Here is a 27422-nt window from a genome sequence, read left to right as displayed (position 1 = left end):
TATATGTGAGTTATCATTTGTTATGCTCTGTAACAGTTAAAAATGTCTTTCTCTAATTCTGAACTTTTTTTTTGTTTTTTTAGAGGTCCAATAATACCCTAGAAATGTTAAATATTGGTCATAATGATTTAAAAGATGAATATCTCTACGAAATAAAAGAAGCACTTAGCCTAAATAATACATTGTTAAGATATGGAATGCAATCTACAGCTATTACAAGTGATGGGGCAATTACTCTTGCGCACATTATTGCAAATAACAAAGCGCTGCAGGTAATCATGTTTTTGGTGAATGTTGTGTTTAACTTTGATAATGATTTTAATTAAAGGTTGTACTTCCTTTCAATGCAGGTAGTACATTCTCTTACTGCTGGCTTAGCTAGAATTCAGACCTTTTATGTAACATTGTAGGAAAGTTAGCGGAATTATATTGCTTTCCTTTCAGAGCCCAAATATTCCAATTTTATTTATTTTTTTCAACTGTATAGCCCTGAATTAATATCTTTGGAGATGACAGAACATCTATCGGAAGATAGATCCTTTGTCAATATCTGTATTTCTCTTGATTATCCCGAAAACCTGTTTTTTCTTAATCAGGGGAATAAAACCCTCTCTTTTCATTTAATTTCTTCTATATTATGTTTCGCCCTTTGACTTAATTATTATTGGATTTTTCAATTGTGTTGGTTTTTATTTATTTATTATTTTTTAATTATTATTGTTTTTTTCTGAAGCCAATTGCTGTGTTGCATTCAAGAGATTCAAGAATCTCAATTTGCTATATCTTTCTTGGAATATTTTTTAGATTTCTTCCCAAATTTCGCTAAGTTTGTTTCTACTTTCCAATCTATCTAAACTACCTAAAAGTAAATAGTTTATCGAAAAATAAAGTTAATTTAATGGTGATTTTCGCAGCACAAACAGGGTTTATGGAAGTATATGGGTTATAATTAAGGTAAGAATAAATAATGTAATGCGAAACACAAATTATTTCATTGAAACATTTCGGATACAGGAAATGGAAAATTATGTATCAAACATTAGAAATTAGTGAAGCAGACAGCATATTTGCTTTGCTTTCTCTAACTGCAATTTTCCCTTGAAAAAACGAAAAAACCTTGACATCTTGTGAAAAATTATTCACCTTTTGAACTATAGTTGAGGCTAATCTATTATTCCTCTCAGTTGGTGTTATCTTTTTCTACAATCTAGTCCTTCTATGAGGGATATTTTCACTTTTATCAATATCCACCTTTGTTTTATTATCACAGTTAAATAGGTGAAAAGTTTTTTTCTTTGTCTTTTATGAAATTTATAAGAACACCTCGAATCCTTATCGCGCTTATTATTTTAAACAGCTTCCAAGTTTTTATTATTTCCAGCTGTTCTTAAATACCTTCATTCTTTGTTTTAATATAGAGAATAGACTTAAGAGATAATGATCTTCAAATAAATGGATTGACTGCCTTATCACTATCACTCAAGACCAATACAAGAATTACTCAGCTGGATGTTGATGATTATCCAAAAAACAAGTTACAGATGGTACGAATTATAGATTTCTGAAATTAAACTGATATCTCATTTTTATCATTTAAAAAATCTTAAATTTTGTCTGTATTAGAAATACCTAAAGTAATAAAGTAATTAGAAAATCTAAATCATTAATTATCTGTAAAAATAATAGTTACATTTTTCATTTGGTTAGTATGGTGGTACTATGGAAGAGTTCATGTCACTCGTAGAAGAAATTCGTGGATATTGCAGCCGTAATGAAGCTGGCGGAGATGAGTCATTACTGAGAGCTAAGTTATCAACGATAGCAGCCAGGAAAATTTCATTAACTTGTGATACTTTGACAAGAGTTCCAGTGGGTCAATCAACATCCCCTTCAACTCCTCCTTGTGGTGGTGGAACGTTTCTTCAGGTTGAAGGAAATGAGCCAAAGAGAGTTGGCGGGCGTCTCAGAAGCCCTGCACCTTCGCCAATACCATCACCTATTGCCAGCCCATCTCCCACCAGAACGAGGTATCTCTTTTGCGGAATTTTCTTCGTAGCTAACTTTTGGGAATATTATAATTATTATTATTTTGTTAAAATAGACCTGCCAATTTATGTATACTTCCCTGAATTACCAAAAAAATCTCCTTAGTGATATATAACTGCAGAGGTTAGTGTGGTGCCAACAATCCCCTGTAAAAACGTTCAAACCTAAAGTAATAGGTTTAGTGTATAAGAAACGAGGTATCCAAGAACTCACAATGCTTACAAGAACCTCTCAGTAAGGCTGCTCTGTCGGTCAATTGTTTTAATTCTAATATAGAATTTTATCAACACGCTTATCCTAGAGGAGTGACTCAGCTATAAACTCAAAAATTCTACTCTCGGATTTGTGTACTGGCCAAACTCATTGCAAAAGAGAGTTTTTTGATCAGAATCCTCCAGTGAAATGTAGTTAACGTATATAATTTGTTTTAGGTTTCAAGTTTCTAAAGTTTGTGAAGACTCTCCTCCTGAAAGCAATGTCTTCTTCAATACTTCTACGAGATTTCATGTGACGACAGTTTCTCCGAAGGAAGTGCCTCCAGTTCCTGTATTCACTGAGACGTTGTTGCCAGTACCACCAACAGATGAATCCAACACGAAAGTAGTAACGCCACCAACCTGCCAGACATCACTTAATCCTTCTGCTCAAGTGTCGGCGTCTCGAACCCGAAAACTATCGTCTTGGATGTCACAAGGAATTTTTTCAGATAGTAAAGCTGCTTCAGGACTTGAAAAACTTCTGGGACTATTTCAGAATCCATTTTCAGGAGGTAAGTGACAACCCGGCGGGTCTTGCATGTTGTTAATGGTACTTTTTTCTTGTTTCATAGCCACATCACAATATTGTGCTTTTAAAAGTTTCATTTTGATTATAAACATTGCAGCATTTTTTTTTGTTTTTAATCGCTTTGAGTTAACTAGTACATTGTAATGCCTATAATAATAAGCATTGCAACTGAGCGAAAACATAAATGATGGCTTTAGAGAGAGTTTAAAAACGCAATAAAATTATTTAATAGGAAGAGGTGGTAGTGATGGAAATGATGAGGCTGAAGATCGAGTTGATATCCAAATGAAAAATAGCGGGCGAGTTAATAGCGACGGAAGCGGTGGAGCTACCTGGCCGCAAGCGTTACTTCGACCAAATACATCACCCGTCCAGTCTCCTCATTCTACCAGTGCACCATCGCTAACACCTTTGACAGTCATACCTCCCACAGGTAATCTTCTCATATACTTTTAAATTATTAAAAAGAAAAACTTTTCTTTTTTTAAATTTAAAATTCGTTACACACAGTAATTATCAATTTAAATTTTATTCAACATTAAAGTTGTTACATTACCTAATGAAACTAAGTATTGTATTTCGTTGTTTGTTGGAAATTTAATTTGCGACCTGGGCCATCAAATTTCTATCAGTTAATTTCTCTAACATTTAAACAATTCATCTACATTAACATTATTTCTTACTAAAATGCTTACTTAGTTTAAACATGCTTCTTACAACACAGTTGTAATTATAATCGGAAAAAATACATTTTTTAGGGAAGGGATTAGCTGTTGGTTAGTATTTACTGGATTTCAACATGGAGATCAGGATTCGAAATCAGCTGCTAGCCCTTAGATTTTCTCTTTCTAGGAGCTTCTTATTGCTCACTGTCCGGTGATGCGAGAACGTTGTCTATAACAAAACCTTTTTTAATCTTATAAAATCAGTCCAAGTCTATTAAAAAAATTGCATTAGCCAGAAGGTGTAAGTTTTAAACATTTCTTTCATTACCTAAGTAGTTAAAGAAAACTTTAACATTTAACTTTTATTTCTTAGTAAAAAATGTCACATTGATTACCAGACATTTTCTAACGAGATGTGCTTTATTTCAAATGAGGTGATGGTGTTCTTTTGTGGTACCTCATCAACTCTACTAAGTTGCTGAATGAGGGAACAAGTGCTGAACACATCCCACATATTAGATTTAAATCATAAGAATCACTTCTGTCCGTCGACCGGTGTCGATGGTCAAAGAGTTGAAGAGGGAAGATATGCTCCAGTGTCCCTCGGCTCCATACTACTTCCCTGCAAAGGTACCATCCGAGCAAGAGAAGTTTTTATGTGTCAAGACGGCGTTAATGACCAAGCTGTCGATGCTCCGGGAAAAAACATGGTTACAAAAAGTTCTTGCTCCTTGTGGTCGGCATTGACATTATTGGCATAATCGTTCAATGAAGGTATCAAAATTGAGCTTATCGTCGCTTTACGCCGATGATAAGGTTTGAGTCTGCCTTGAATCAAGACTATGGATGATTTAAATCCAATATCTTCGGTACCTCTTAATACTTAGCGTGCACTGCTTCAACCTTGAACAGTAAGTTCAAAATTGGCCCTTGCATCCCACTACATTCTCACAGTAAAACTTCGATTACTTCGCGATTGGCGAAGTCACATGATATGTGACTTTCTTAGTGCCCCTCGATTCTGTCTGCTTTATGAAGTCATAACAGTGGTCACCTACGAATGGCTGGTAGCCATCAAACGACTTTTTAGAGAGGTAAATGTTCGCGTAACGTATTTTCTTAAATAGTTTATCCTAACCACCCTAACAGCACTGAAAGGCAACTTCCTCTTAATCTTAATTTTCAGAAGCAATTATCTTCGCGTAGGCTACTTCCCAATGGCATCCACTTCCAGAATCTCGGTACTACTGGGTTGGATGCCTTCCTGAGACCAGAATCTTCGTGCTCAATGCTAAGAAGTGTTTGAATTAGGGGGACAGAGTTACCCGCTTAATCTATACCGGTAATTCTTCTACTTTTAAAGTCTTATTACTGCTTTTAACGCAGTCTTCCAGCAATTCTTGACGTAGCGGGTTTCAATGTTCTCTTGCCTAATAAAATGGTGTTTGAAGTTTTTCTCGGACTAATTTATTATTGTACAAAAATATTTATTTTTGGCAAATACCTGAAATAATTTTTACTAAATACTTTTAAATGCCTTTAAATAATTTTCAGTTTCTTACGTTTAGGTTGAAATGGACATGGGCACATTATGGGCAAAAGTACAAATGAAGTATACAACTTGTGAACAGAGTGCTTCTAATATTATTCCAAAATGACTATTAAGTCAGAAAAATTATACTTGGAGGAATGTTCTCATTAAAATGATACTTCTTAATGAAAAACATTACAGAAGTTGCAAGTAAGTATTAAATTCCTTCGAAATAAATATACATTTTTCTTTCTAGCAAAAACGAATTTAGGACATTCCTTTCATCATATTCTTTGTGAACTTCCGTTTCTACTTTCCTCCTTTGTGATTTATCATCATCAAAATTATTGTTCTTATATCAGATCTACAAATCTTACCTTCTTATGTCCCACGTTTCAAATCAGTGAGATCTTAAAAAATATTTTTGAAACTGAAACTACATTAAAAATAAAAATGTTCAAGAAAGAAGTACTAAACGAAATAGAATTTTTTTTTATATATATATATAATTTTTGGAAAAGCAAGTGTCGCGAAACAAATTTTTGTTTAGCTTGAACTTGAGCTTGGGACTTAATTTGAGATTTTTGGAATTATTGATAAGCAAAAAAAATTTAACAAGGTAATACTTTAATTTACAAAAGCGACAAAATATTCAATAAACATTATTGATAAAAAAAAGAGTAATTCCTTATGAGTATTATGATTTTTTTTTTTTTTTTAAATTACCTTGTGATTTTAAATGTGATAACTAAGTACAATTTAAAAAGAAAAAGAATGAAATTATAAAATCTTGTGAAATTTATGAACTTTTAATTATTAGAAAATATGGGACTTTAATTTATTAAATTTACTTTACTTTATTTTTATAGAATAACAAATGTTTAGTTTAGATAATTAACCACTACAGCTTATTAGGGATGTTCATAATGGTTAGTATGTTAATGAATTGTAGATATTTAATTTTTTTAGAATTTCTTATTAACCATTTACTTTAAATACTTCGTAGGACGTACTTAAGAAAACATGAGAATTTATAACCCTGAATAAATTTCTTACTGTGTTTGTTAAATTTGAAGTGGAGAGTGAGAGGTAGGATCGCTCAATTTTGGTAAAATTTACGAGGTTGTACCAGATTTACAAGGGTTTCAACAAGATTCTAAAAATATGGACAAATATATTTAAAGTCTTAAAATTGAACTTTTTCAGTCAGAATCTGAGGCGGCATTATAGAACTCATTCATAAATTCCAAATTTCATTGGCAAAAATATTTCAACTTTCTCTTTCATTTTTAAGATTAATTTGCATAATTTCTCTGTTGAAGTAAGAAAAATAAGTGAATAATAAGTACCCTAAATATTGATTTGTTGGGGAATTTTAAGTGCTAAGTCTTTAAATTATTACTTTTAATAATGCTTTATGAAGAATATGTTTTCCCAAATGTCTTTGTAGTAAAAAGAAAGTTACCATGCTGTTTCCTCATTTTATTTTGGCTTTAAATCACTTGGCTCTTCTGTTTTTTTGAATATATTGAATTGAGTATTTAATTTCGAATTTCGATCTTACAGAACTCTACCAAGTTACGAGCAAGTAATGTTCATAGTAATTTTTATTTTTTGAATAAACCACTTGTCTCCTAGATTAAAAATACCTTAGAATCGTAGAAAATAATCCAACTATCGCAAAGTTCATTGAAGTTTCATTTGTAGCCCTTTGTTTATGTTAAGAGGATGTAAATTGTAAATCTAATTTGATAATCTGGAGCAGTAAAATCAGGATCCATGAATTTCAAGTAAGGTTTTCCTCTAAAGCATCAATAACTGTTATACCTTCCTGTTTTGAGATATTTTGTCACTTCTCACTTTTTTAAGATTTAAAAAAAATACTCTTAAGAGTATTTACGGTGCGAACTTAATTTAGACACAGTTGAAATACATACTTTTGTCGAGTGACTTGCAACTATAAAAAAAAACTTTGACAAATGCAAGCTAGTTGGTTAAAAATGTTTGGCATCAGAATATTTTACTCTAAAGAATATCCATTTATGCAATAAATTAATAAAATAATATTATTGTATTAATATTGATGATGAATGTTGAAACATGAAACAAGACTATAACAATGGCTCTTTCTAAAACTTTGGTCTATGATTTAAAAAATAAGCAGAAAGTAAGAGAGATGTATGTGACGCTTGCGATGCTTGTAGCACCCAACAGGTTACTGTACCAAGCTGATGTTAGATAAGGACTTCTAGAAAATAGATGTTGAAATATATTACATTATTGTTACAACTACTACCTTAATTGAATTTAGTTTTAGATCTAGTAGTTTAGTTCTAGATCGGATATAAGCCCAGTTTTAAGCATTCTTGAATTTTTACGTTGTCCCTTCAGAAATATTTTTTGACTTTCTTCGATTGCCGTTTCTAGACTAACCTTTGACGCCACATTCTCGGCCATTATTTCTATTTTTACTCGTAATGCAATTATTTTTTGGTCGATTTCTTTAATAGATCGATCTGGGCAAAACGTTTGACTGTGGCGAAAATTGCTGATTGCTTTGTGACTGCCTCGAATATTTTAGTACTGTCTGCGCTTGGAGTATCCCCTGGCCAATGAGAATCTGTCTCTTAGGTTTTCTGACACTCGTTGCACAGATTATTATTTATTGTTCCATAAATTCTTTTCATCTCAATAATTGTTACATAATTTGCGTTCTTGTATGATTCAAATATCCAACTTATTTGAATCCATTTTATTCTAATTAATCAATCAAATAATTTGAATTTTTGTTATGAATCTGTTTTAATGAGGCATACTTAAACTGATATGTAGGGTACTAAAAAATGTTTGCCTTAATATTTGTAAGGATCAGAAGCCAACTATAAAATTTTTACCATTATGATCGATCTTCTATATTTTCCATTTCAAAATTTTTCTTCACAGACTTCTTATTGTAATATTTCTTATTGTTTTCTACTTTAGACTTGAACTTATTCAGAAAACATTTATTTAAGTTCACCAAAATATCCAACTGCGATTATTTAATTTAATTTAAGTGTGGATATTTGATAGTACAAAACAATTTGTATTGTTTTTGAATTTTTTTAATCCTTGGCATGGGTTGTACTGTTATTTTGTCCTTAAGCAAATAGTTTCACTGTCTTAAATAAAGTTGTTGCCAGAATATAGAATTTTTCAAAATTTAATTTATTAAAAAAAATTTTTTTTTTTACAAAAAATGGTAAAAGATTATAAAGATAGGAAGTTTTGGGAATAGTTTCGGGTAAATTTTGGGCTTTGCATGCATTGAAGCTTTTACAATGAAATGGACATTAATAAAAGAACTATTGAATAACTTCAATATGAAGGAATGATATTTTCATATGTTTAAAAACATATCCGCTTATAAACGTTTTCGTGAAGGTTGTAACTAGACAATGGATAAAAGTAACACTTTTACAGTGAACAGCTATATATTTATCCGCAAATTTTTTTCCCCCAAATTACATTCAAAGATGCAAAAATATAGCGGAAAGTTGAAAAACTAATGTACTTGAAAATATAATTGATAATTATTAATAATAATATTTTTCTATCGTAAATATCAGAGAAAATACTTTTTTAACATTATGAGATGTTAATGACAATCTTTTTCCACTTTCCTGACATTCCTTAAAAAGAGAAATAAACAAATATATATATGTTGTGTAACAAGAAATGGAGAAAAAAATTATATGACTTTTTTTACCTGCCAAGAGACACCAAATTAGTGAAATTAAATTTTATTATAAATTAGAATGGTAATGAAATTATTTCTATTTTTTTTCAACTTTTCTTAATGTATTTTTTATTTATTTATTTTTATTTTTTGTTATAGTAGTGTTACTAATAATAGAAGTAGTTAAATAAATTGTATATTAATTTTAATTTATCTTGAAGAGTGTATGCTTTGCAAATATTTCTATATTAGAGTAACTTTTATGTATGGATATCTTAGGTACAGTTTAAAACATTTGTGAAGTTAAGATATATAAATAAATAAGTTAAATTAAAACAAGATTTTAGGAAATTAAATATGTTTTTTATTTTATAAACAATTATTATTCTTCTTTGTATGAGGAAGTAAAAACATTTTTTTTGCACAAAATATAATTTTTTTCGAATTAATTCAAATACTTAAATAAGAAAACATAAACAGTATTGCTACCAAATTCTGTTGTTAATTCATACTGATTTCTTCGTTGTAGCAATTAAAATATCTCTATGAGGTTTAAACAATGTTGAATAAATCTACTTTCTAATTGGACCAAAAATGTAAAATAATGACTATTTGCAAAATTAATACGTAGCTTAAAACTTTCTTATCTCATTAAATGGTAATTTCAATACTCACTCTTTGGGTTTCAAATAGTTAAATTTTTGAATACTGCAACATTTGTTGAAGGTTCTCAATGTAAGAAAGTAGATGATGGTGGTAATTGAATAATGGCCGCCAAACCTAAGAAATCCATATTGAATAGAATGAAAGGTTATTGGCAATGATAAGAGAAAGTCTCTTTTTACAATTCCTTTATATCTTTATGTTTCGGGCATAATTGGTGCCGTTCATCTGGAGCTTCTTTAGGAGTGATAAGATGTAACTCCTTTCTCTAGCCATTGCCGACAAAACCTAATAATTTAATTCATGTGGTTCACTATCAAGGTATAAGATTGGAACCTTCAAGGATTGTTATTTGTAAACCATTAAAATTGTGTGCGCCCTAGGAATAAAATATTAGGTAATGTTCCTTCTCATGATTGTTAATAAAGATTTATTTAACCAGCCTTCACGTAATAATATATATATATTAAATAACAAAAAGGCTGTTGCAGTTATTGTTCACTTAAAAACTAAACATTTTTTTCGAAATGTTGTTCAGGGTAGAATTAGAAATCTTACCCATCTTTCCACCCTCATACCTCTGCAGGTGATAGTTGGAGGTATAGAGGGAGAAGCTATGGCGGGTGTTGGTCTAGTGGTCAACAGCGTGACTTTTTTGTAAGAGATCCCCTGTTCGAATCCCGCGTATGACTACTATTTATTTGTTACTATTTATTTGTTGCGTATGACAACTAAAAATTTGTTTATAGTAAAGTATGAGCTTCCGCCCCCGTCCACGACGTTAAGCCCCGCCTGAAAAAATGGGCGATTTCTTTACTAATAGATTGAGAAGAAGGCATTGTTGCCAATGTTATGATTACATTATTATGTTGAGTTACAAATAAAAAAGTAAACAGAATATGTTGAAAACAAAAAGTAAATCGCAAATATTGCCAAGTATTTCTTAGTTGTATTAATTTCTTTCACACCATACAATCTGTTGCGGCGGTTGACGCTGTAGCTAATAGCACGTTGGAGACTGTATCTTTGTGTCCGAATAGCGTACTAGAGGATAGGTCAAGCTAGTTTTCAAATGTTTAATCTACCTATCTGACAAAAAAAATAAACGAAATAATGCAGCTCTTAGAGGCTTTTACTTGTTATTTTGCATTCATTTTTGTAATGTCATTCCATGCTCCAGGTTTTATATATATATTTATATTCATTCACACACTCATATTTGTGCACTCTTTCAGTTTCTAATTCACCTTCTTCGAGTACTTTATACTGAAGGATCGCTAGCCACCTCAAGACTGGGCCGCTGGGACAAATAGCCGTGATAAATAAATATGCATTTCAACAGTGTCCTCTACCCGCTTCCCGCTACATTGATCTGTTGTCAGATAGCGTAATGTGTACTAAGCCAATTGATAAAATACCTTTCTTCGTTTTCGTTTTGAATAAAAGCAAGTTTCAATAAACAACTACATGCAATATTTATCATTTACTTTTTATTTCCTAACTTGTCAATTATGCACAAACTTTTTCGCCTCAGTCACTTCAACAATAAAAAGAAAGCCTTAAAATATAATTTGCTTAAGCTTAAGAAAAATAATTCGTTATCATTTTTGGTCCAGTGTTAAATCTATCAAAGTTAAGTGAAATTTAAATAATTTGGCATAAAAAGAATATTTATTTCTTGTACATAATTGCTAGCAAGTAAGTTCAAATAATATATTTATTTTGTTAAATAATTGTAATTTAATGTTGAAAACTAATATATTCAGATTGGTTGGAAATCAAAAAGTTATTTTTAAAAAAGTTCAACTGATCTAAACAAAAAAAATTAATAAATTAAAAATCATTTGTGAAAAATGGAAATCTGAAACATCATTTCAGATGATTAAGTTACCAATAAAATTAAATTGAATAACTAAAAACTTATATTTTTAATTGTATCGTAATTGTTATAATTGATGAAACAAAATATACAGTTAATTATATATATTTTACTAAATATAAGGAAGAAAATTATTGACTTAAGAACCAAAAAATGGTTACTTCACGAAATAGAAACAAGATCGCTACAACATTTATTTGATTCTTTATTTCTTTGTTTTTGAATTTATGAAGAAGTTTGTTTTATTACTCACTTATGTAATTTTTCCAATGTAATCATTTAAAGAGGAAAGGGGCAAATTCACAAAACATTACAATGAGACAATTTTACCTCTTCTTCTAATGTAATGTACTTTAAAAATGGAACAATAATTAATTACTACCTGCTTAAAATTTAGGCCAGTATTGATATTCAATCATAATTATTATTAAGGCTCTTAGTGGTGGAAAAGTAGTGCAATCCCTAAAAAAGTAAGAATTTTGAGCGGAAAATTTGATTGCTTTAAAAATTTAAATTATCATCGGAAAGTGATAGGGTTGACTTTAAAAATATTCTTTGAGGTATTTTCGTTTCTTGTAACTAGTAAATATATTATATTTTAAATAATACGCGCATCATTTGCTTAAGAACGTAAAATACCAACAATTAAACAAACTCAAAATTCTGTAATGTGAATTTTGCCTGTGGACCATCTTGTTTAAATCTTATCTACATATTTATTGAAAGATCTCATTCATTTTATTTTGTTCTGAGCAAAAAAAGAATAGATATTTAAAGTATCATAGAAATATACATCATGAAGTACCTACTTGATTTTTTTTATTTTATTTGCTTAAAGAATGAAATATAAAAGTTATGATTTACATGAATACAGTCACTTCCTAAAACTAAATTATTGAATGCTAGCTATTTTTAAGAGCAATGCTAATTTTTTTATTTATGATTTAAAGTACGTCAACATCTGAGGTTATTGGCGCCCGAAGCTTTGTTCAGAGCACTGCCGACCTTTGGACCGTGTTATCTCGAGCAATGCTAATGTTTTCATGTTTACAGTAAGATGGACATTTTTTCTCTTACAAGATTATGTTTTTTTATCTCTGGTTTTTCGTAGCCTTTATTCCTCTGTTAGCACTATGTCGGTTCGAAGCCTTGCAGAGCTTTCTCCAACCTTCCCTATTCCGTATCATCTCTTTCCTTCTTCTCCAGTCCCAACTACTTTCTTGGAAACTCTGCTGAACACCTTGTTCCCAAATTCTCCTTAGCCTTCCTCTTTTCCTGGAACTTGTCACCCTGGTTTCACATACTCTCCTCGCTAGACTTCCCTCCTCCGTTCTTATAACATGGCCAAACCAATGCAGCTGGCTGGTTACTACAGTCTCTGCAGGTAGCTTTACTTTTAAATTCTTCCTAACATAAACATTCCTGACTTTGTCCCTTCTTGTTTTCCCCTTTATTTTTCGCTATTTGTGGGTCGCTACTCCCCAAGTGCCTGCATTCAACAGATACCCCTAGCGGGACTCTCTGGTTTTTATATGCCCAAAAACATCATTTTCCTATTTTAGTTTTCATAAATTAGGGATAAACCTTTGCTGATATCTTTTTGCATTTAGACCAAAGGTTTTTGAACTACGTTTCCACCGAGCTACTTTTGAACTACTTTTTTCATTGTTAGAAGTAACTTTTTAAGACCGTTCCTAAATAACAAAATAAAAAAAACAAATTATTTTTCCATATAGGCCATTGTTAGTTTGATAATTTCAATTAGTGTAAAAAATTTCAGGGAGTAATTATAGTTTAACAGTGTGGTTTTGTACTTATAAATTTGTATGTTAGTTTAAAGAGATACAACGCAATGCTTCAACACTTGGTTGAATTCGAACATAATAGATTATTCTTACTTGAAGGCAAATTTTTGTATTGATAATCAGAATTAATTCAGCCATCTTTTTTAACTTTTTTGATTAACAAAAGTAAACTATATAAGATGTTGTTTTATTTTATTTTTTTATTTGTGATATAACCTTTATTTGATTTTTTAAATATAAAAATTAATAAATAAATAAAACTTATGAGGCACCAATAACTTAAGAATGAAATCTAAATTTGTAATTGCATTTTAAACCGTCCTTTTTTGGCAACATGCAGACAGGTGTCTATAATTAATCTCAATTGTTATGATTTATTTTGTGTTGAAAAATATTATTACAATACTGGCTTACAGAAAGTTACAATATTCATTTGAAAAGACCATAAATGTGGACTAGTCAATACATATGTATATATATTATAAATAATGTGTACAAACTATAAAAACTTGCATAGAAAAATGTTGAATAAATAGCTATATAAATCTTTTATTTCCAGAGAGAGCGAGAGAGAGAGAAAATAAAATTATGTTAATTATAAAGTATTTGTTATTTCTTAATAACTTAAGAACATTTGTTCACATATTGTTTTTTTATTTTTTAGACGAAGTTAGCTCTAAACTTTTTTCTGATCTAAACACTCACACTTCTTCCTTTTAATACAATAATCAAGGTCTGAACCCATATTTTTTTAATGTACGATCTATTCAATCCATCTTTTTGCGAGTAAGGAAGCTTCTTTGGGCGCAGAGAATTTAATACGACCTCTTTCACCTCCTCTTCCTTAGTAAAATATTGACCACGCGAAAAATAATCCACATGCCGGGATATATATAATAAGAGGTAATCCAAATGAGCGAGGCCTAGAGTATTTGCTAATACGTTGAAGAAATTCAAACTCCAGTCTGTCGCGGTGTGTGGTCTTATATTATGCAGCAGCAGATTTTATTATTACTAAAGAAGAAAATTTTACGCTGAGAACTTAATGGACGAAACTTAATTATGCTGAATTCAGTTCATAGGAGAGTACATTTCAACTAAGGAGGGATATCAATGTAAAAAATGCCAAGTCTTTTGTTACATCCAGTTACTTGCATAATACAGTTTTTTTACCAGTACATTACTGAAATGACATTCAGATGGAAGCGTATCACAGAACTGAAAGTGAAAAAATGTGGAATCTTCTTTCAGAATTCAGTAATAACTACTCGTACTCTAAATTATCCTTAGTAGTGTGTAAAAGATACGTGCTCCTTAATAGTAACCCCAGTGTACACCTCCTCTTTCAGAAGTGTCCGTAATCTAAAATTACTGGAAAATATTTCAAATATTTGTTGTTGATCCTCTAGTTTCAATAAGTATGTCAAGTTCACAAAAGATCGTTGCAGCTGTTTTCGAGGAAATCTCATTTAAGCGTAAACAAAATCTTAAGTAAAAAACAATTCCGCTGGATGTTCTTATTGATAGATCGCAAGGGGTTGAGATAGAGGTACTGACATGTATAAAATATGAACTTGCTAATTTTGTGTGTGTGTGTGTTTACATACATTTCAAAACAGTTCAGAACATTGGCCAATTACAACTTTTTTTAGAGCTAAGGTACTCAAATATATTTCTATTGAAAACTAACGTAACAAATTTATGATGAACACTTCCTCTTTCTTAACCAGTTAAGGGGAAGTAATAAGAAATGAATACATTAGAAGCCAAAAATTACATTATTTGAACTTAAAATTGATACTGAGGCGGTCCATAAGTGAAATTCTGGAAAAATTACTGTCAGAAGCATTTTATAAAACCATTAGTAGTTATTGAAAAAATGTTGGAAATTCTATACTAAAAGCACATTTTATCATTCCCAACTACGAGTACATAAAAAAATTAACTTTATCTAACCATCAAAATTCAAGCGGACAGTGCAGAAAACTACTATGAAAAACCAGAGTATGGATCTGGGTTTAGAAGGCCGAGAGGTCCCATCCTGTCGGGAGTATCTTGCTTCGGGAAGACCGATATCTCTTGTGGAATTTCAGTATGATAGGGCCATATAACTTTATTTACAGCAAAAGTTCTGCTTCGAAATATTACTACAATCCTGTTCTACTGCTCTGAAACCTTCCGCGTTCATTTTTTTTTCTTCATGAGAGAAGGAAACTAAAAGTAAATTAACTCCCTTAGGTTGATTTAGGTTTCTAAAAATTTACTGCTTCTCTTTAAGCGCAGTAAAATATAATTGTTACTGTAAATTTGAAGCACATTCATGCTCACCGCTTTTATGATTCAAGTTACCATTATGCAAAGTTTTACGCGCTAGCAGTGCTAGTGACTCGCGTATGCACTGAACTAGTTTATCGTTTCCTAGAGCTTGGCTTGTAAAAACACCATTTGTCCCATAATTAGGCTAGTATTAAGTAGTAGCCTAATTTGTAAGTAGTAATATAGGCTTCACAGATTGGTTCTTACAAATAATCACCAGGATGTCAGATTGTTGAATGTGGAAAAAGTAAGGTTTTCTGCCCAAACAGACTTCAGAGTTCAGATCGCCAATAGGTTACGTCCAATGAGGTGCTGCGCGCGAGTTGTGCTCCGACAGTTAAAACACGACATTGCTGTCGTCGTCTTATTCTATCTCATCCGTTTTTTTAAATATTCTTCTGAATAACAAATGAGTTTTTAACCTAGTACAAATTACTCTCAGAGATTCAGCTATGTATAATGGAGAACGTATTATTTATACACTATTAAGAGTAATTTAGAAAATTGGTAAGTTGTAACTTTTATAGGAAAAGAGGAAAAAATTGTTCTAGTTGAGTGTTTTTCAAAATTACGCTTTTTCGTGCATTTTTTGACGAAAAACCCTTACACAACCGTCCTACCGTCCAATTGAAATAACAGGAGGAGAAATTATAGTATTCTTTTTACCTGCTTCGTACTGAGAATTTATGTTCTTCAGAGCTTACACTGTTATAATTGAAATTGTACATTGAATTTGTTGTATATTTAAATTGTATTTTGTCCCAACTCAAAAGTTGGGAAAATCTAATAAAAGTACTGAAACTGGTAATAATTTCTCTTTCTTTTCGGTTGATCCTATCCAACATAAAAAAAAGATGAATGCAATACTATTTTGTCACAGATACTTTTTTTTAATGTATTAATCGCAGAATAAGTAGTTATAGCCGAATCGTTTTGTTATATGTGATTCAAAATCTTCACTTAATTTGAATTTAGGTGGGTTTTAAAAGTCTCTAAAACATTGACCTTCATTATCACAATTTTCGATTATTGTATATTATGTCTGTTCAGACCGCATAAGCAATGGGTTACATTTGATCAGGTTATCATCATCAACAAGATCGTCGTTAAATTGTCCAGGTAAATAGACTTGTAATTTGTCAACATTTCAACTTCCTATTTTTTCTATTCCAGACTAGTTATTTACAATGACGCAGAATGTACATAATAGTAATGACCAGGGTGAAAGATTTAATGATTTCGAAAGTCTTATGAAGGAAACAGCTCAATTTATAATATCAAATTTGGAAGGTAAGATTTTTTAGAAAAAAACTTTTTAAACATTATACGAAACATTTAAGCCAGAATTTGTTTAATATTTATCTCCAGCTGGTACACTTGTTCTCTATTAAGGTGACTCTTCACAAGCGGAACTGTTCAAGTTGCAAGGTGTCATGAAAAAGTTTGCTGAAACTAAAAAACGGATACTAAGAGAAAATCAAGTACTAGCTGAATTAAAACAATCATTAGAAAGTGCAGATAGACCTTGGGAGCATGATGTGTATAAGGTTTATTTAACTTTGTATTGATACATTTTAAGTTGAGGAAAGTTCATATTTTCCACTGGTCTCACTTTAATTTAAAATTTGTGTTATATGTAATGTCTGTATATATATATATATTTTGTACTTCATAAAAATTTCGGATAATTAGTAATCTTTATAGCTATACATGCTTTATTTTTCTTTAGTCCAATATCTACGGTGTTCCCGTTGCTACCAGAATGTTTTTAATTATTCTTTTGGCGTAGAATTAATTGCAAATTCGCTCCTTCAATTTAGATGTTTGAAGATAAAGTTAGCTGTATTGATGACCAAATCGCTCCAGATGTCTCTACCAATGTTGATTATGTTGAGTGCCTCAAAAATGGTTAGCCACCTTTATCTAAGCTTAATTCAGAGTTTTCCAAGTCTCAATTTATTACTGTTTTTATCTTTACCCAGATGCAGTAATGGAATCAAATGACGTAAAAGGAACTTACAAAGATCCTTGGACAAAATTACCTATTCAAGATCCCGTTCAATCTAACACCTGTAAACATTTTTATGAACGTACCATTGTTTACGGGATTCTCAAAAAGAAGAAGGAATTCAGGTTTTTAATAGAAGTACAATATTTGTGAAATGTGTACATTTCATTTTTTTAAAAGACATTTGAAGTATATATTTATTTTAGGTGTCCATATTTGGGATGTGTCCATGTTATTAAGGAAAGCAACATTATGAAAGTAAGCTTATAAACAAAAAGAAGTCAATGTATTAATTTTTATTTATTTATTTTTATAAGAATGTATATTTAGTAAAATTGAAATGTCTTAAATCTTTCAATAAAAACAAACGTAATCCTTATTTATGCAGCAGTTTTTTTTTTACATAGTTAATAGGGTTACATTTCTAAGACATCATATACCGATTATAGGTCACGGTAAGAATACATTGCGTTTTAGTAAATAATTCTTACTTCTGATTAATTCTTTGGCGCCATCAGTACGAACAATTGAAATTATGAAATTAGAGAATTGTAAAGTTGCCCTTTCTCATCCTTCTCAGTGAGAATGCTTTATACTACTTTTAGTTCTAAATCGTTTTACAAAATGAAGTTTTACTTTATTACATATTCCGTACTCAGAAAGTGCAGTGGAATCATTGTCAAGAAGGTGACCGTTGTAAGAAAGGTAATTATTTCGCCAAACATATCGCCACGAAAGACATCTTGTTTCACCTTGTCGCTCTAACATTAAAGTTATGTGGCGACGTACAGCACGTTTTAGGTCTAAAACTGTAGCTCCTAATCCCACCTGTAAGAGAATTTACTGTCATTGTTCAGTAATGGATATTACAACTTTTGCTGCTCCTAATGAAGACTGTTAACTGGAGACCTTCAATTTACTTGTTCTGGAAAGTAATAAAAAGAAATTATGTTGGCACTTTTTAACATAGTGTTCCTACTTTTGATAGGTAACCGTACGTAATGCGTCCGTATCTACGAGTACCTGCCAGTCAAGGAGGCAAGATTGTTCATGTTATTTATTCATCAAATGGCTAGACTTCTTTCTTTGGAAAAAGCTATATATAACTACTAACATTACAATAGAATATAATTAAAAAAGCTATCTTACCACTATAGGTAAACATTCTCCGTTGTCTTTATAAATGTACACTTTCATGGACTGTCCATGCTGTAGTGCTAGCATTGACGTAACTTCTTCTAGAGTAACATCTCTTGGTAAATCTTTTAATAGTGAATCACCCTCGATGAGATCACAAACTGTTTTCGTTGTAATTTCGACTAACTCCGAGTGCACAAATTTTACGTCCTCATCATTCTCAGGATCTTTATAGTTCTCCATTTTTAAAGTTTTTTTTTCTATCCAGGTTTCTTTCAGAGAATTATCTAACTATTTCCTTCAACTTCAAAAATCAAAATAATCATTTTTACGCAAATGAAATACATTGCAACCACCAGTAACCTTCATCTCAAAATTCCGAGCCAAGTTGGGATGTTCGAATAGGGACGCTCTGGTAGGTTACAACTTCACAAGTCTTTCATTCATATCTGGTATCACATACGTGATGCTTTTCCCTAGTACGTTGCTGGATATACTTTAGGCATTAGTATTTATTTTTTCACCCATAGCTTTTCGTATTGTTTTGTTATTCATGTTCATAAAACTTAGTCGCGACAGTTGGAACTATATTTTCTCATTAGTTTGAATAAATGTCGCTAGATAGCATAGACCTTCACTTTTCTTGATTAAAATTAAGTTTACTCCATTTTCTTCTCATTGTAAATGAATTATTATCATTAGTCTACAACTAATTATACATTTTTTTTTTTACGCAAAACATATAACTTTTAGATAAAAATTCTTCTAAATAACTAATTTATAAAATCAAAATTCACAATAAATCATTATTATAATTTTTTTATATGTAGTTGCTTACTAATAAAAGTTGTTAGTATGATTCCATCTACATATGCAGATGTTTTAAACATCCATTTTATTTTGAATTTCTTTTATTACTAGATGCCGACAGTACTCAAGTATCGTATCGGCTGTTTTTATTTTGGAAATAAACATTAAATGTAATAAAGTGTTTATTATGAATCTAGAGTTAAGAATATTTCCTCTGCCCCAGATTCTCCTGTAGAAGACTCTCTTATTAATGCGATCCATATATTAGTAGGGATTGAACGCAGAACTGTCTAAAGGGAGAGTTAAGCTCCTCCTTATTGCACACGTGTTAGAGGTGCTCTACCTACCGTCAGCCGCTGTTTTACACACTTCTTTTCTCCTCAGGAGAGACATTATCAATGACAGAAATCTCTTTGTCTTGCAGAACCGGAGGAAAGTTCCCTTCCAGGGCTTATTACTGCATAATAACAGGACTTTGGATCTCAGTCGTTCGTATTGACCTGAAAACAATTCATTTGTTATTCTACTAAAAACCGTGAAAATATTCAAGTTTATAAACAAACTGATTTATACCTTTGAGGTAGGTAGTAATTTTTTTTTTTTATGGAGAATAAAGATAAAACTACCAATGAATACGATAAAAGCATTCAATGCTTCAAGGGGGTTACATTATTGAGGTACAAGTAATAAGGTTGTATGTTTAATAAAATTAAAAAGATAGTCGGTATAATTATATTTGTTAAGGACTCAGTTACATAAATGTGTTTTTTTGTGAGTGAAGCTTAACACTGAAATGTTATATGATTTTTTAATTATTATTTTATCTGAATCAGAATAAAATTATTTTCTAAAATCTATTAAAATAAACACTAAATTATTTGTACGGAAAACAACAATACTCAATTGCTAGAATATAAGAATTATTCTACGTCGGCAACGTCTACTAAGTAAATTAGAATAAGACATTCCAACGTTAATAATGTTAACCATATTAAATTATGTTGAATACATAAACTCTAAAGTTAAACTTAACTTTTAATTTATTCTGTATTTCTAATGAGTGTGTGTGTGGAGTATATGTCATTAAAATTATGAAAATAAAATTATACCTTGCACAACACACTAAATGGTCCAATAATTTAATGGAGAGATTATTTTTACTTCACATACATATGATTTGAATCGATCACAAAAGGAGATTTTTTTTATTTGATAATAATGGCAATAATAATAATTATTATTGTACCATTTTAAATATTAGACACATTATGGAAAATAAGTATTTATTCAAATATTTAGTATATTATACATTGTATACTTAATAAATTATATCTTAATTCAATACCCGTAGTAATTTTTCTTTGTTTACATATTTATCTATTTAAATCTTATTAGCAACATACACATATTTTATATTTCTTTGAAATAATAATAAATATTCAGAATATATTTTAAGAACAAATTATGTCCATAATACTTTGCAAATAATTAAATAAGTTCGATAGAAACTCTAAGGAGAAAAACTAAATATCTTGGCTTTCAGAAAGAAACGAGATTTCATAAGAATACAAAAATTATCTAGAATTGTTAACACTTACTATAAATTGTGGGGTTACAGAAATTTCATAAATATTTTACTAAACACTTCTTTCTGATAAACATATTCTAAGAATATTAGGATGTGTAAAGCTATGAGCAGACATTGTCAGTGTTCTAGTGCAGATGATTTTTTAATGAACTGCTGTAGTCTAGTAGCGATCTTAATCTTGATTTATCTGTTTTTGTGATGCAGAATTTTTTTCCAACAGTTTCTACAGGGTAAAAAGTATGATATTTACATTTACATATTTAATTATACATTTATGTATTAATTAATAAAATTAAGTAAAGAAAGTCTGAAAAAAAATTAAGTTTCTCAAGAAATTGGTCTTTTTTTTTTAAATCAACGATTCACTGAAGAACCTAACGAAACTTTTTTGTAAAGTTTTTTTTAAGAATCAATAAATATATTTAATTATTTTGGTTAAACAAATATTCATAATAATGTATTTCAACACACCAAGTTACTCGTTGTATTATGAATATTTATTTATTTTTTAAAAATATACCATTAAACATTTAATATGGGCACCCTTAAAACATTTTATTTACAATAAAGTCAGCAAAAGGAATGAATCCAACTGTAATCATTGACTTCGGTTTAAAAAAAAAAAAAAAATTCTGCCCGTTGGTAAGGTACAACTTTCAACTTGATAAATTCCGTAGGTTGGATCACTCTCGTATCTAAATCCTATTTCTCTCATCTAAATTTGTAGTCGCCTGATATTCGGTCGAAATATACTGAGGAGGAAATATCGCGGAGTCATTTAGATCAGACTTTCTAGTGAGAATGTACTTGTGGAGTAAAGAAAGACCCATCACGTGCTCTACTAGGAAAACCGAAGACATTGCTGCATTAGATTCACCCTAAAGAAAATAATAACTTTTTTTATTAGAGGAGAATTAGACAGCAGTACTAGAGAATAAGAAACAAAAATTCTTTTGCTTTATTGGCGGATCCAATAATCAACAACCTAGGGATCACGGGTTACATATTTATAACTGATAATCTACGATTCTGTGGAAGTTAATTTACACCTATAATATAAATTCCTGTTATCTTAATTCAAAAAGGGCAAGGTTGCCCAGTCTACCTGAAAGAAGAGCGGAATCAAGCCTATAAAATTATTAAAATGACAACACTAGCCCTGAATTTTTTTACGGTTGTTTGGGCCTCCGATTATGAAAGTGGCAAAAACGTTTATTTATATCCAGTAACTTGTATGAATGAACAAATGAGCTATTCCCGTGATAGTAAAGCTTTCAGGTTAATTATAGTTTTTGCTTCATTGTAGGTCTACCGATTCGATCTTTAACTTATTTTGGACAATGTTCCAAAAGTTAATAACCAGTACGATCGTGAAGACAGTTCAATCAAGGCTGTACAATCCGAGGTCCAAACAATTAAGATAGTAGTGCTTTCTTTACAACAATAAAATTATAAATATTTTGACAAAATATTTGTAAATATTTTTGGATTGGAATGCACAATTAATAATCAATGATAGCACTAAACAAAATATAACACTAAATAAAGTAATAATAAACTATACATACATAAAATAAAATTATAAAAAAGAACTAAGTTTATAGAAATTAGTTAGATAATGTAAAGATTTACTTTGAATAAAGATTACACAACTAAATTTTAAAATGCAAACTTTTTTAATATTTGTAATATTTTCTAATTATACACAAGGTTTCAAAAAAAAATGACACTTTAATTCTTTGTTACATTAAACGGTCAAGTCTGACGTAAATAAAATAACACATTTCGCATTTTATGGAAAATTAAAATTATTCATTCATTATTATTTTGTCAGTTTTTCATAACATCTAAAGATATCAATTTTGAAAGACAGAGATAAATCACTCAAGGCAATAAGGAAATGATGATATGGAATATTAAACTGATCTAATGTTGCGTTTTTTATTTATGGACAAATAAAAAATTACTATTAGATTTTAGAAGTAAGATAATAAATAATAATTATAAGAAAATAATAATAAGTAGTAATATAATAATAAAAGAAGTAAAGAATATATAATAAAAAACTAACGTAATAGAAGAGATTTATTTGTATTTATTTATTTATTTTTTTAGAGCCTCCTCGACAAATATCCATGACAAAGAAATATAGAGCAATCAGATCTGTTCTTACATTAGTTTTCTAAAGATGTAACTCAGAATTCCGGTTACATAAAAGATTCATCCTTCTGCAAGAAAAAGAAAACTCCAAATTACGCTTAACATAACAATAAAAATATGGTTCTAACGAAGTATAATGTATTAGCATAATACATTAACTGTAATATGCATGAGATTTGACTTTAAATACTGCTTACTTCCAAATATTTTACGTTCGTGAAAAGCGGTTTGAATAGGGGTACAACTTTATATTCCTTCTTTACTGAAATTTTTGCAAAATTTGAATACAGTTTGTCTAGTAAAACAGAATTGGAAGTTTATATCAGTGCTTACAATAAATGTTTATATAATTTTTTTTAGTTAAAACTTCATACTATACAATAGTATTTTTTCCAATTTAGTCATTTAAAATTTGGCAGTTTGTCTCACTAGGCGGTACAGACGAAACTATGGGGAATTCAACTAATACTACATTCTACATAATATATACTATTAATGAATAAATAAAAAGAACACAACAGATTAATTCCTATTTTTCGGATGAATGACAGAATGAAAAACATTTATGAATATGTTAATAAAAGGGATTTCAGATGAAAACAAAGAAATATTCTTGATGTAAAATTCTGAATCCCTAGTAAAAGGTATATTACAGCGAAAAAAAAACCTGCGAATACACACCATATAAATGAATTTTATGGATTTATACTAACAAATAATTTTTATATAGTAACTAGTAAGTAGGACTTCCTTGTTCTCCATCCAAATAACATACTGTGGGACTAAGAGTAAGATTTACCTAACGAATGCTATAAGGGGTCATTCATTTTAACATTAAAACATTTATTTATTAAAATCAACCTAAATATTATATATAAAATTTATTTAAAGTAGAAATCAACAAAAATACAATGAGGGCAGTTTGATTTATATTATTATTTTTTGTAAAAAGAAAAAACAAATTAACGTATAACACAATAATCAACAACCATTAACAGTTTTTTTATTCATATAAATTTTATTTCTGATTATTAAAACAATTAATAAAAATTAAAATTACAGTTTTCAAATTTAAAATTTATGAATTAATTTCTTTTAATTATTTATTTCATTTAATCTTAGTTTTTTATTAAACATTTTATACTTTTTTTTTATTTCAACAAAAAAAAATTAAATTCAAGATTTAACTAACAATTAATTTCAATACTTATCTTTAGTTTTGATGAACTGATTATTAATTTTTCCAGCTTAATTATCAAAATATTTTTTTTAATTTTTATTATTAGTATTTCTCCTATATACAATTAAATCAATTAGGTGTACTTAGTATAAAAATAACACGTAATTGGAAAAATTTTAAATTATGCTTCATATTTTAGTCAGTTCCGTTAATTTAGTCTCATTAATTATTAATACTGTTTAATTAAAACAACCCGTCATTGGTTTATTTTTTAAACAAACATTTCAAGAAGAATTTAAATATTACTAATGATAGACTTTTTGTTATTAAATATATACTTTAACGTTAATATTTGGGTTTGATCAGTGAGATAACACTGCGTTAAATATATATGCAAATGAAACTTGCAATTTAATACCTAATTAACTTTATTAAATTATTTTAACTGATTGTGCTTGGTGAACAATGATATGACCTAATCCCGGACGAATACAAACTCGTTGTAGTGATTCCATCTGTTTTCCTCTTGGTCGACTCCTGGTTTTAAATCAGCCGCTGCAATACCAGCAGTTCCGGAACCACAGCTTCCAGTCATCCTAAATCCATGTTCTTGCAATTGATCAAATGCTTGTTCAATTGAACTGTGCTTAAGGAAGAATCTGGCTGTATATCTATCAGGCACTCCATGATCTGGATCGCGGCTTTCATTTAGTGCTTCACCAAACACTATCCTGCACAGTGCCACTCTTCCGCAGACCAATATACGGCTGATCTTTCGAAATTTAACGTCTGTTAATCCGTCTCTTCCGAACTGAAAACTTCCTCGGTATCCAATAACAATATAACCACTTGTCCTGGTCTGCACGGCCAACGAATCTGCCATTGGTTGTAGCCCATAATATAAAGCTTCTCTTCTTAAACGTTCTTTTTCTCTGAAACAATCTGGTAGAACTATACTACCACTTCTTAAATAATCAAGAACATATCTGAATAGGACGCCATCTCGATCAAGAAACAGACGTCCTTTAGAATCTCGAAGAGCAGCGGGATCTTCTAATTTTGGCAAAAGTGGTCCCAGAGTTTGGGTAGTTGTTGTATACAATACACCGCCAACATTCAGTTCCAGCACTGTCGCTGGATTTGTAGACATTTCACTCGAACTGTAAGGTAATGACACAACACACCAGTTCAAGTACTCAATACTCACTAATCTGCAACCGCATCATGGATCGATACTGTGAGCTCCTGCTGCCAACACCCGACTATTCGCACTCCCTTAAACAAATACTTTTTATGTTTTAATAATAGTTAAACGCCAAATCTAGTAATTTTTGAATTAATTTATCGAAATATATTGCTTAATTTTATTTTTTCCATTTTAGTGTATATAGACAGCTAAAGCTGAACGAAAAAATAAAAAATAACTTACAAACAATGTTGCAATACTGCAAATGTTATATGGGTAAACGTGTGATAAGCTATCAACTTATAAAAACTTTTGATTTAAGATTGCTGCACCATGACAATGTAGACAAGGACATTATGTTTATTCCAACGGAGACTTTAGTAAAGAAAACTTTTGACAAAATAAAGTTATAATAAAAATCACAAAAGGATTTTTAAAAAGTAATTTAGATCATTCAGTCACATTGAGAGACAAAATACGTAAACCGTTTAGAAATTAATTTTACAATCAACAAATTTTTTGTCAGTACCTTGGTCAAGAATCTAATTAAAGAAAAATTGGTTACTTGTATTGGTAGGAAAGGATTTTTTTTATCTAAAATAATTTTAGCACGTCTAAAGAGCAAATCCGAACTAAATCTCAACTTAGACTAAGACAACTATCTCGAATGTCTTTTAAGCAATTTTTATAGAATCACGATCTGGGTAAAAATAACTGAGCATGAGCAATATTCACAAAACGTTAAAGGAATCTCGTATGTACATTCACGCGTCTATCTCTTCCAGCATTTCTTTTCTCAGTAGTTAGCTGAAAAAACTACTAGGAAGAAAAAAAACTAGAATCAGGTAGACGGATTCGAAATAGGGAACTCCGCGTGGAATACAGCTTACTAACTAGTATGCTTATCTTTGCCCTTCTTACTGCAATTATAATAGTTCTGACTGTAAAAGATTGTCTACAGTCTGCCCTTATCTGACTAGGTAGCGTAAATAAAAGATAATGTTTTCATTTTCATCATCTCACAAACTTATAGGATGAAACTCTACATTATACTGAAGATGCGCTTGAAGGGTGCTCAAATTAAAAAAATTCAAATTACCAGGAAAATTATTTCAAATAAAAGGGAATAAATAGTAAGGTCAATACTTTAAATGAAATGTCCAGAAACTCACGAAGAAGTTCAATATACACTTCCGATGGCTGGTTTTCGGCTGAAATATATCGGAAGCAACAAAAATATCAAAACGAATATTACTTAAGCGATATCTAATATACAATTGTTTTTAACATTCTATTCACTGCATTGAGAATTTACTAAAACAGAATATCAATGTTTTTTTGTAATTTTTAGACTTTCAGTTCAGGGAGAATTATAAACAGATACAGGTTATTAAGCCTAGTAATTATATTAATGGTTTATTCGCTCTTAGACTATTGACTGAGGTTCTAGCAGTATTTTATAAGCCACATGCAGCTAAAATTAGAAAAATTCTTTTCAAAAATAAATTTTAAGATAATCCAAAATTAAATAGGAAGAAATTATCGAGTGTTACTCCAGGAATTACAAGTGAAGTATGTTGCTACTATTGTAACGAAAGTAGGTATTTAAACAACCGAACTCATTACATTGGCTCCACGATAGGCTTAAAAATAAAAATAAAACCTAAGGAACCAAAGTAGTCTGGCACTTAACACCTCCATGATTGGAATACAATGGACCAGCAAATAAACTAGTCCCTCCACCCAGTTCTTCATGGTTCAGAGTTATCAGAGAATATATTCTTACTACAAAATGGACAATGCAGTAGAATAGGATTAATCCAAACATTCTGAGACCGAACTGGAAGACAGCTTAATTTTCTTAAAACAGAGAAACTAAACAAAAAATTACTAACTAATTAGTAAATATTAATAATTTTAAATTTCAAAACATCTTGAATGTCT

At 30.2% G+C, this 27422-nt stretch overlaps 3 protein-coding genes across 4 annotated transcripts in view; 1 reads left to right on the top strand and 2 right to left on the bottom strand.

Moving 5' to 3' along the window:
• LOC141446001 (uncharacterized) overlaps window positions 1–17300 on the top strand; it is a 39386-nt gene extending 22086 nt beyond the window's left edge. Inside the window, exons 8-17 of the mRNA XM_074112327.1 lie at window positions 84–272; window positions 1419–1544; window positions 1708–2027; window positions 2478–2815; window positions 3065–3265; window positions 5066–5238; window positions 7539–15916; window positions 16583–16699; window positions 16778–16956; window positions 17139–17300. Of these exons, the coding sequence (XP_073968428.1) occupies window positions 84–272; window positions 1419–1544; window positions 1708–2027; window positions 2478–2815; window positions 3065–3265; window positions 5066–5070 (1179 nt within the window). The 3' untranslated portion in view covers window positions 5071–5238; window positions 7539–15916; window positions 16583–16699; window positions 16778–16956; window positions 17139–17300. The remainder of the gene's footprint in view (window positions 1–83; window positions 273–1418; window positions 1545–1707; window positions 2028–2477; window positions 2816–3064; window positions 3266–5065; window positions 5239–7538; window positions 15917–16582; window positions 16700–16777; window positions 16957–17138) is intronic.
• A 398-nt stretch (window positions 17301–17698) lies between these two features.
• LOC141446246 (U11/U12 small nuclear ribonucleoprotein 25 kDa protein-like) lies at window positions 17699–19141 on the bottom strand. Of its 2 annotated transcripts, none has more exons than XM_074112764.1 (2): window positions 18567–19106; window positions 17699–18245 (listed from the first exon to the last, which is right to left on the bottom strand). In XM_074112764.1, the coding sequence occupies exons 1-2, from the start codon at window positions 18795–18797 to the stop codon at window positions 17994–17996; spliced, it is 483 nt and encodes a 160-aa protein (XP_073968865.1). In that variant the 5' UTR covers window positions 18798–19106; the 3' UTR covers window positions 17699–17993. The 2 variants fall into 2 exon arrangements, with proteins under 2 accessions (XP_073968865.1, XP_073968873.1); XM_074112772.1 differs by having other exon boundaries at window positions 18017–18342; window positions 18567–19141.
• A 940-nt stretch (window positions 19142–20081) lies between these two features.
• Window positions 20082–25685, bottom strand: Ktl (BTB/POZ domain-containing protein Ktl). Its single transcript, XM_074112704.1, has one exon. The coding sequence runs from the start codon at window positions 25440–25442 to the stop codon at window positions 24768–24770; it is 675 nt and encodes a 224-aa protein (XP_073968805.1). The 5' UTR covers window positions 25443–25685; the 3' UTR covers window positions 20082–24767.
• Between the last annotated feature and the right edge of the window lie 1737 nt (window positions 25686–27422).

This window comes from Rhodnius prolixus, unplaced genomic scaffold, assembly GCF_049639745.1.
Source record: "Rhodnius prolixus isolate KJV_2025 unplaced genomic scaffold, Rpr scaffold_1, whole genome shotgun sequence".
NCBI lineage: Eukaryota > Metazoa > Arthropoda > Insecta > Hemiptera > Reduviidae > Rhodnius > Rhodnius prolixus.
This window is presented reverse-complemented; position numbering and strand designations above follow the sequence as displayed.

Excerpts from the sequence above, each read along its gene's own strand:
- Ktl (XM_074112704.1), bottom strand. The coding sequence starts at position 25,442 with ATGTCTACAAATCCAGCGACAGTGCTGGAACTGAATGTTGGCGGTGTA.
- LOC141446246 (XM_074112764.1), bottom strand. The coding sequence starts at position 18,797 with ATGGAGAACTATAAAGATCCTGAGAATGATGAGGACGTAAAATTTGTG. Across the intron at positions 18,246-18,566 it reads GAGAATGTTTACCTATAGTG|GTGGGATTAGGAGCTACAGT; the intron begins GTAAGATAGCTT and ends ATTCTCTTACAG.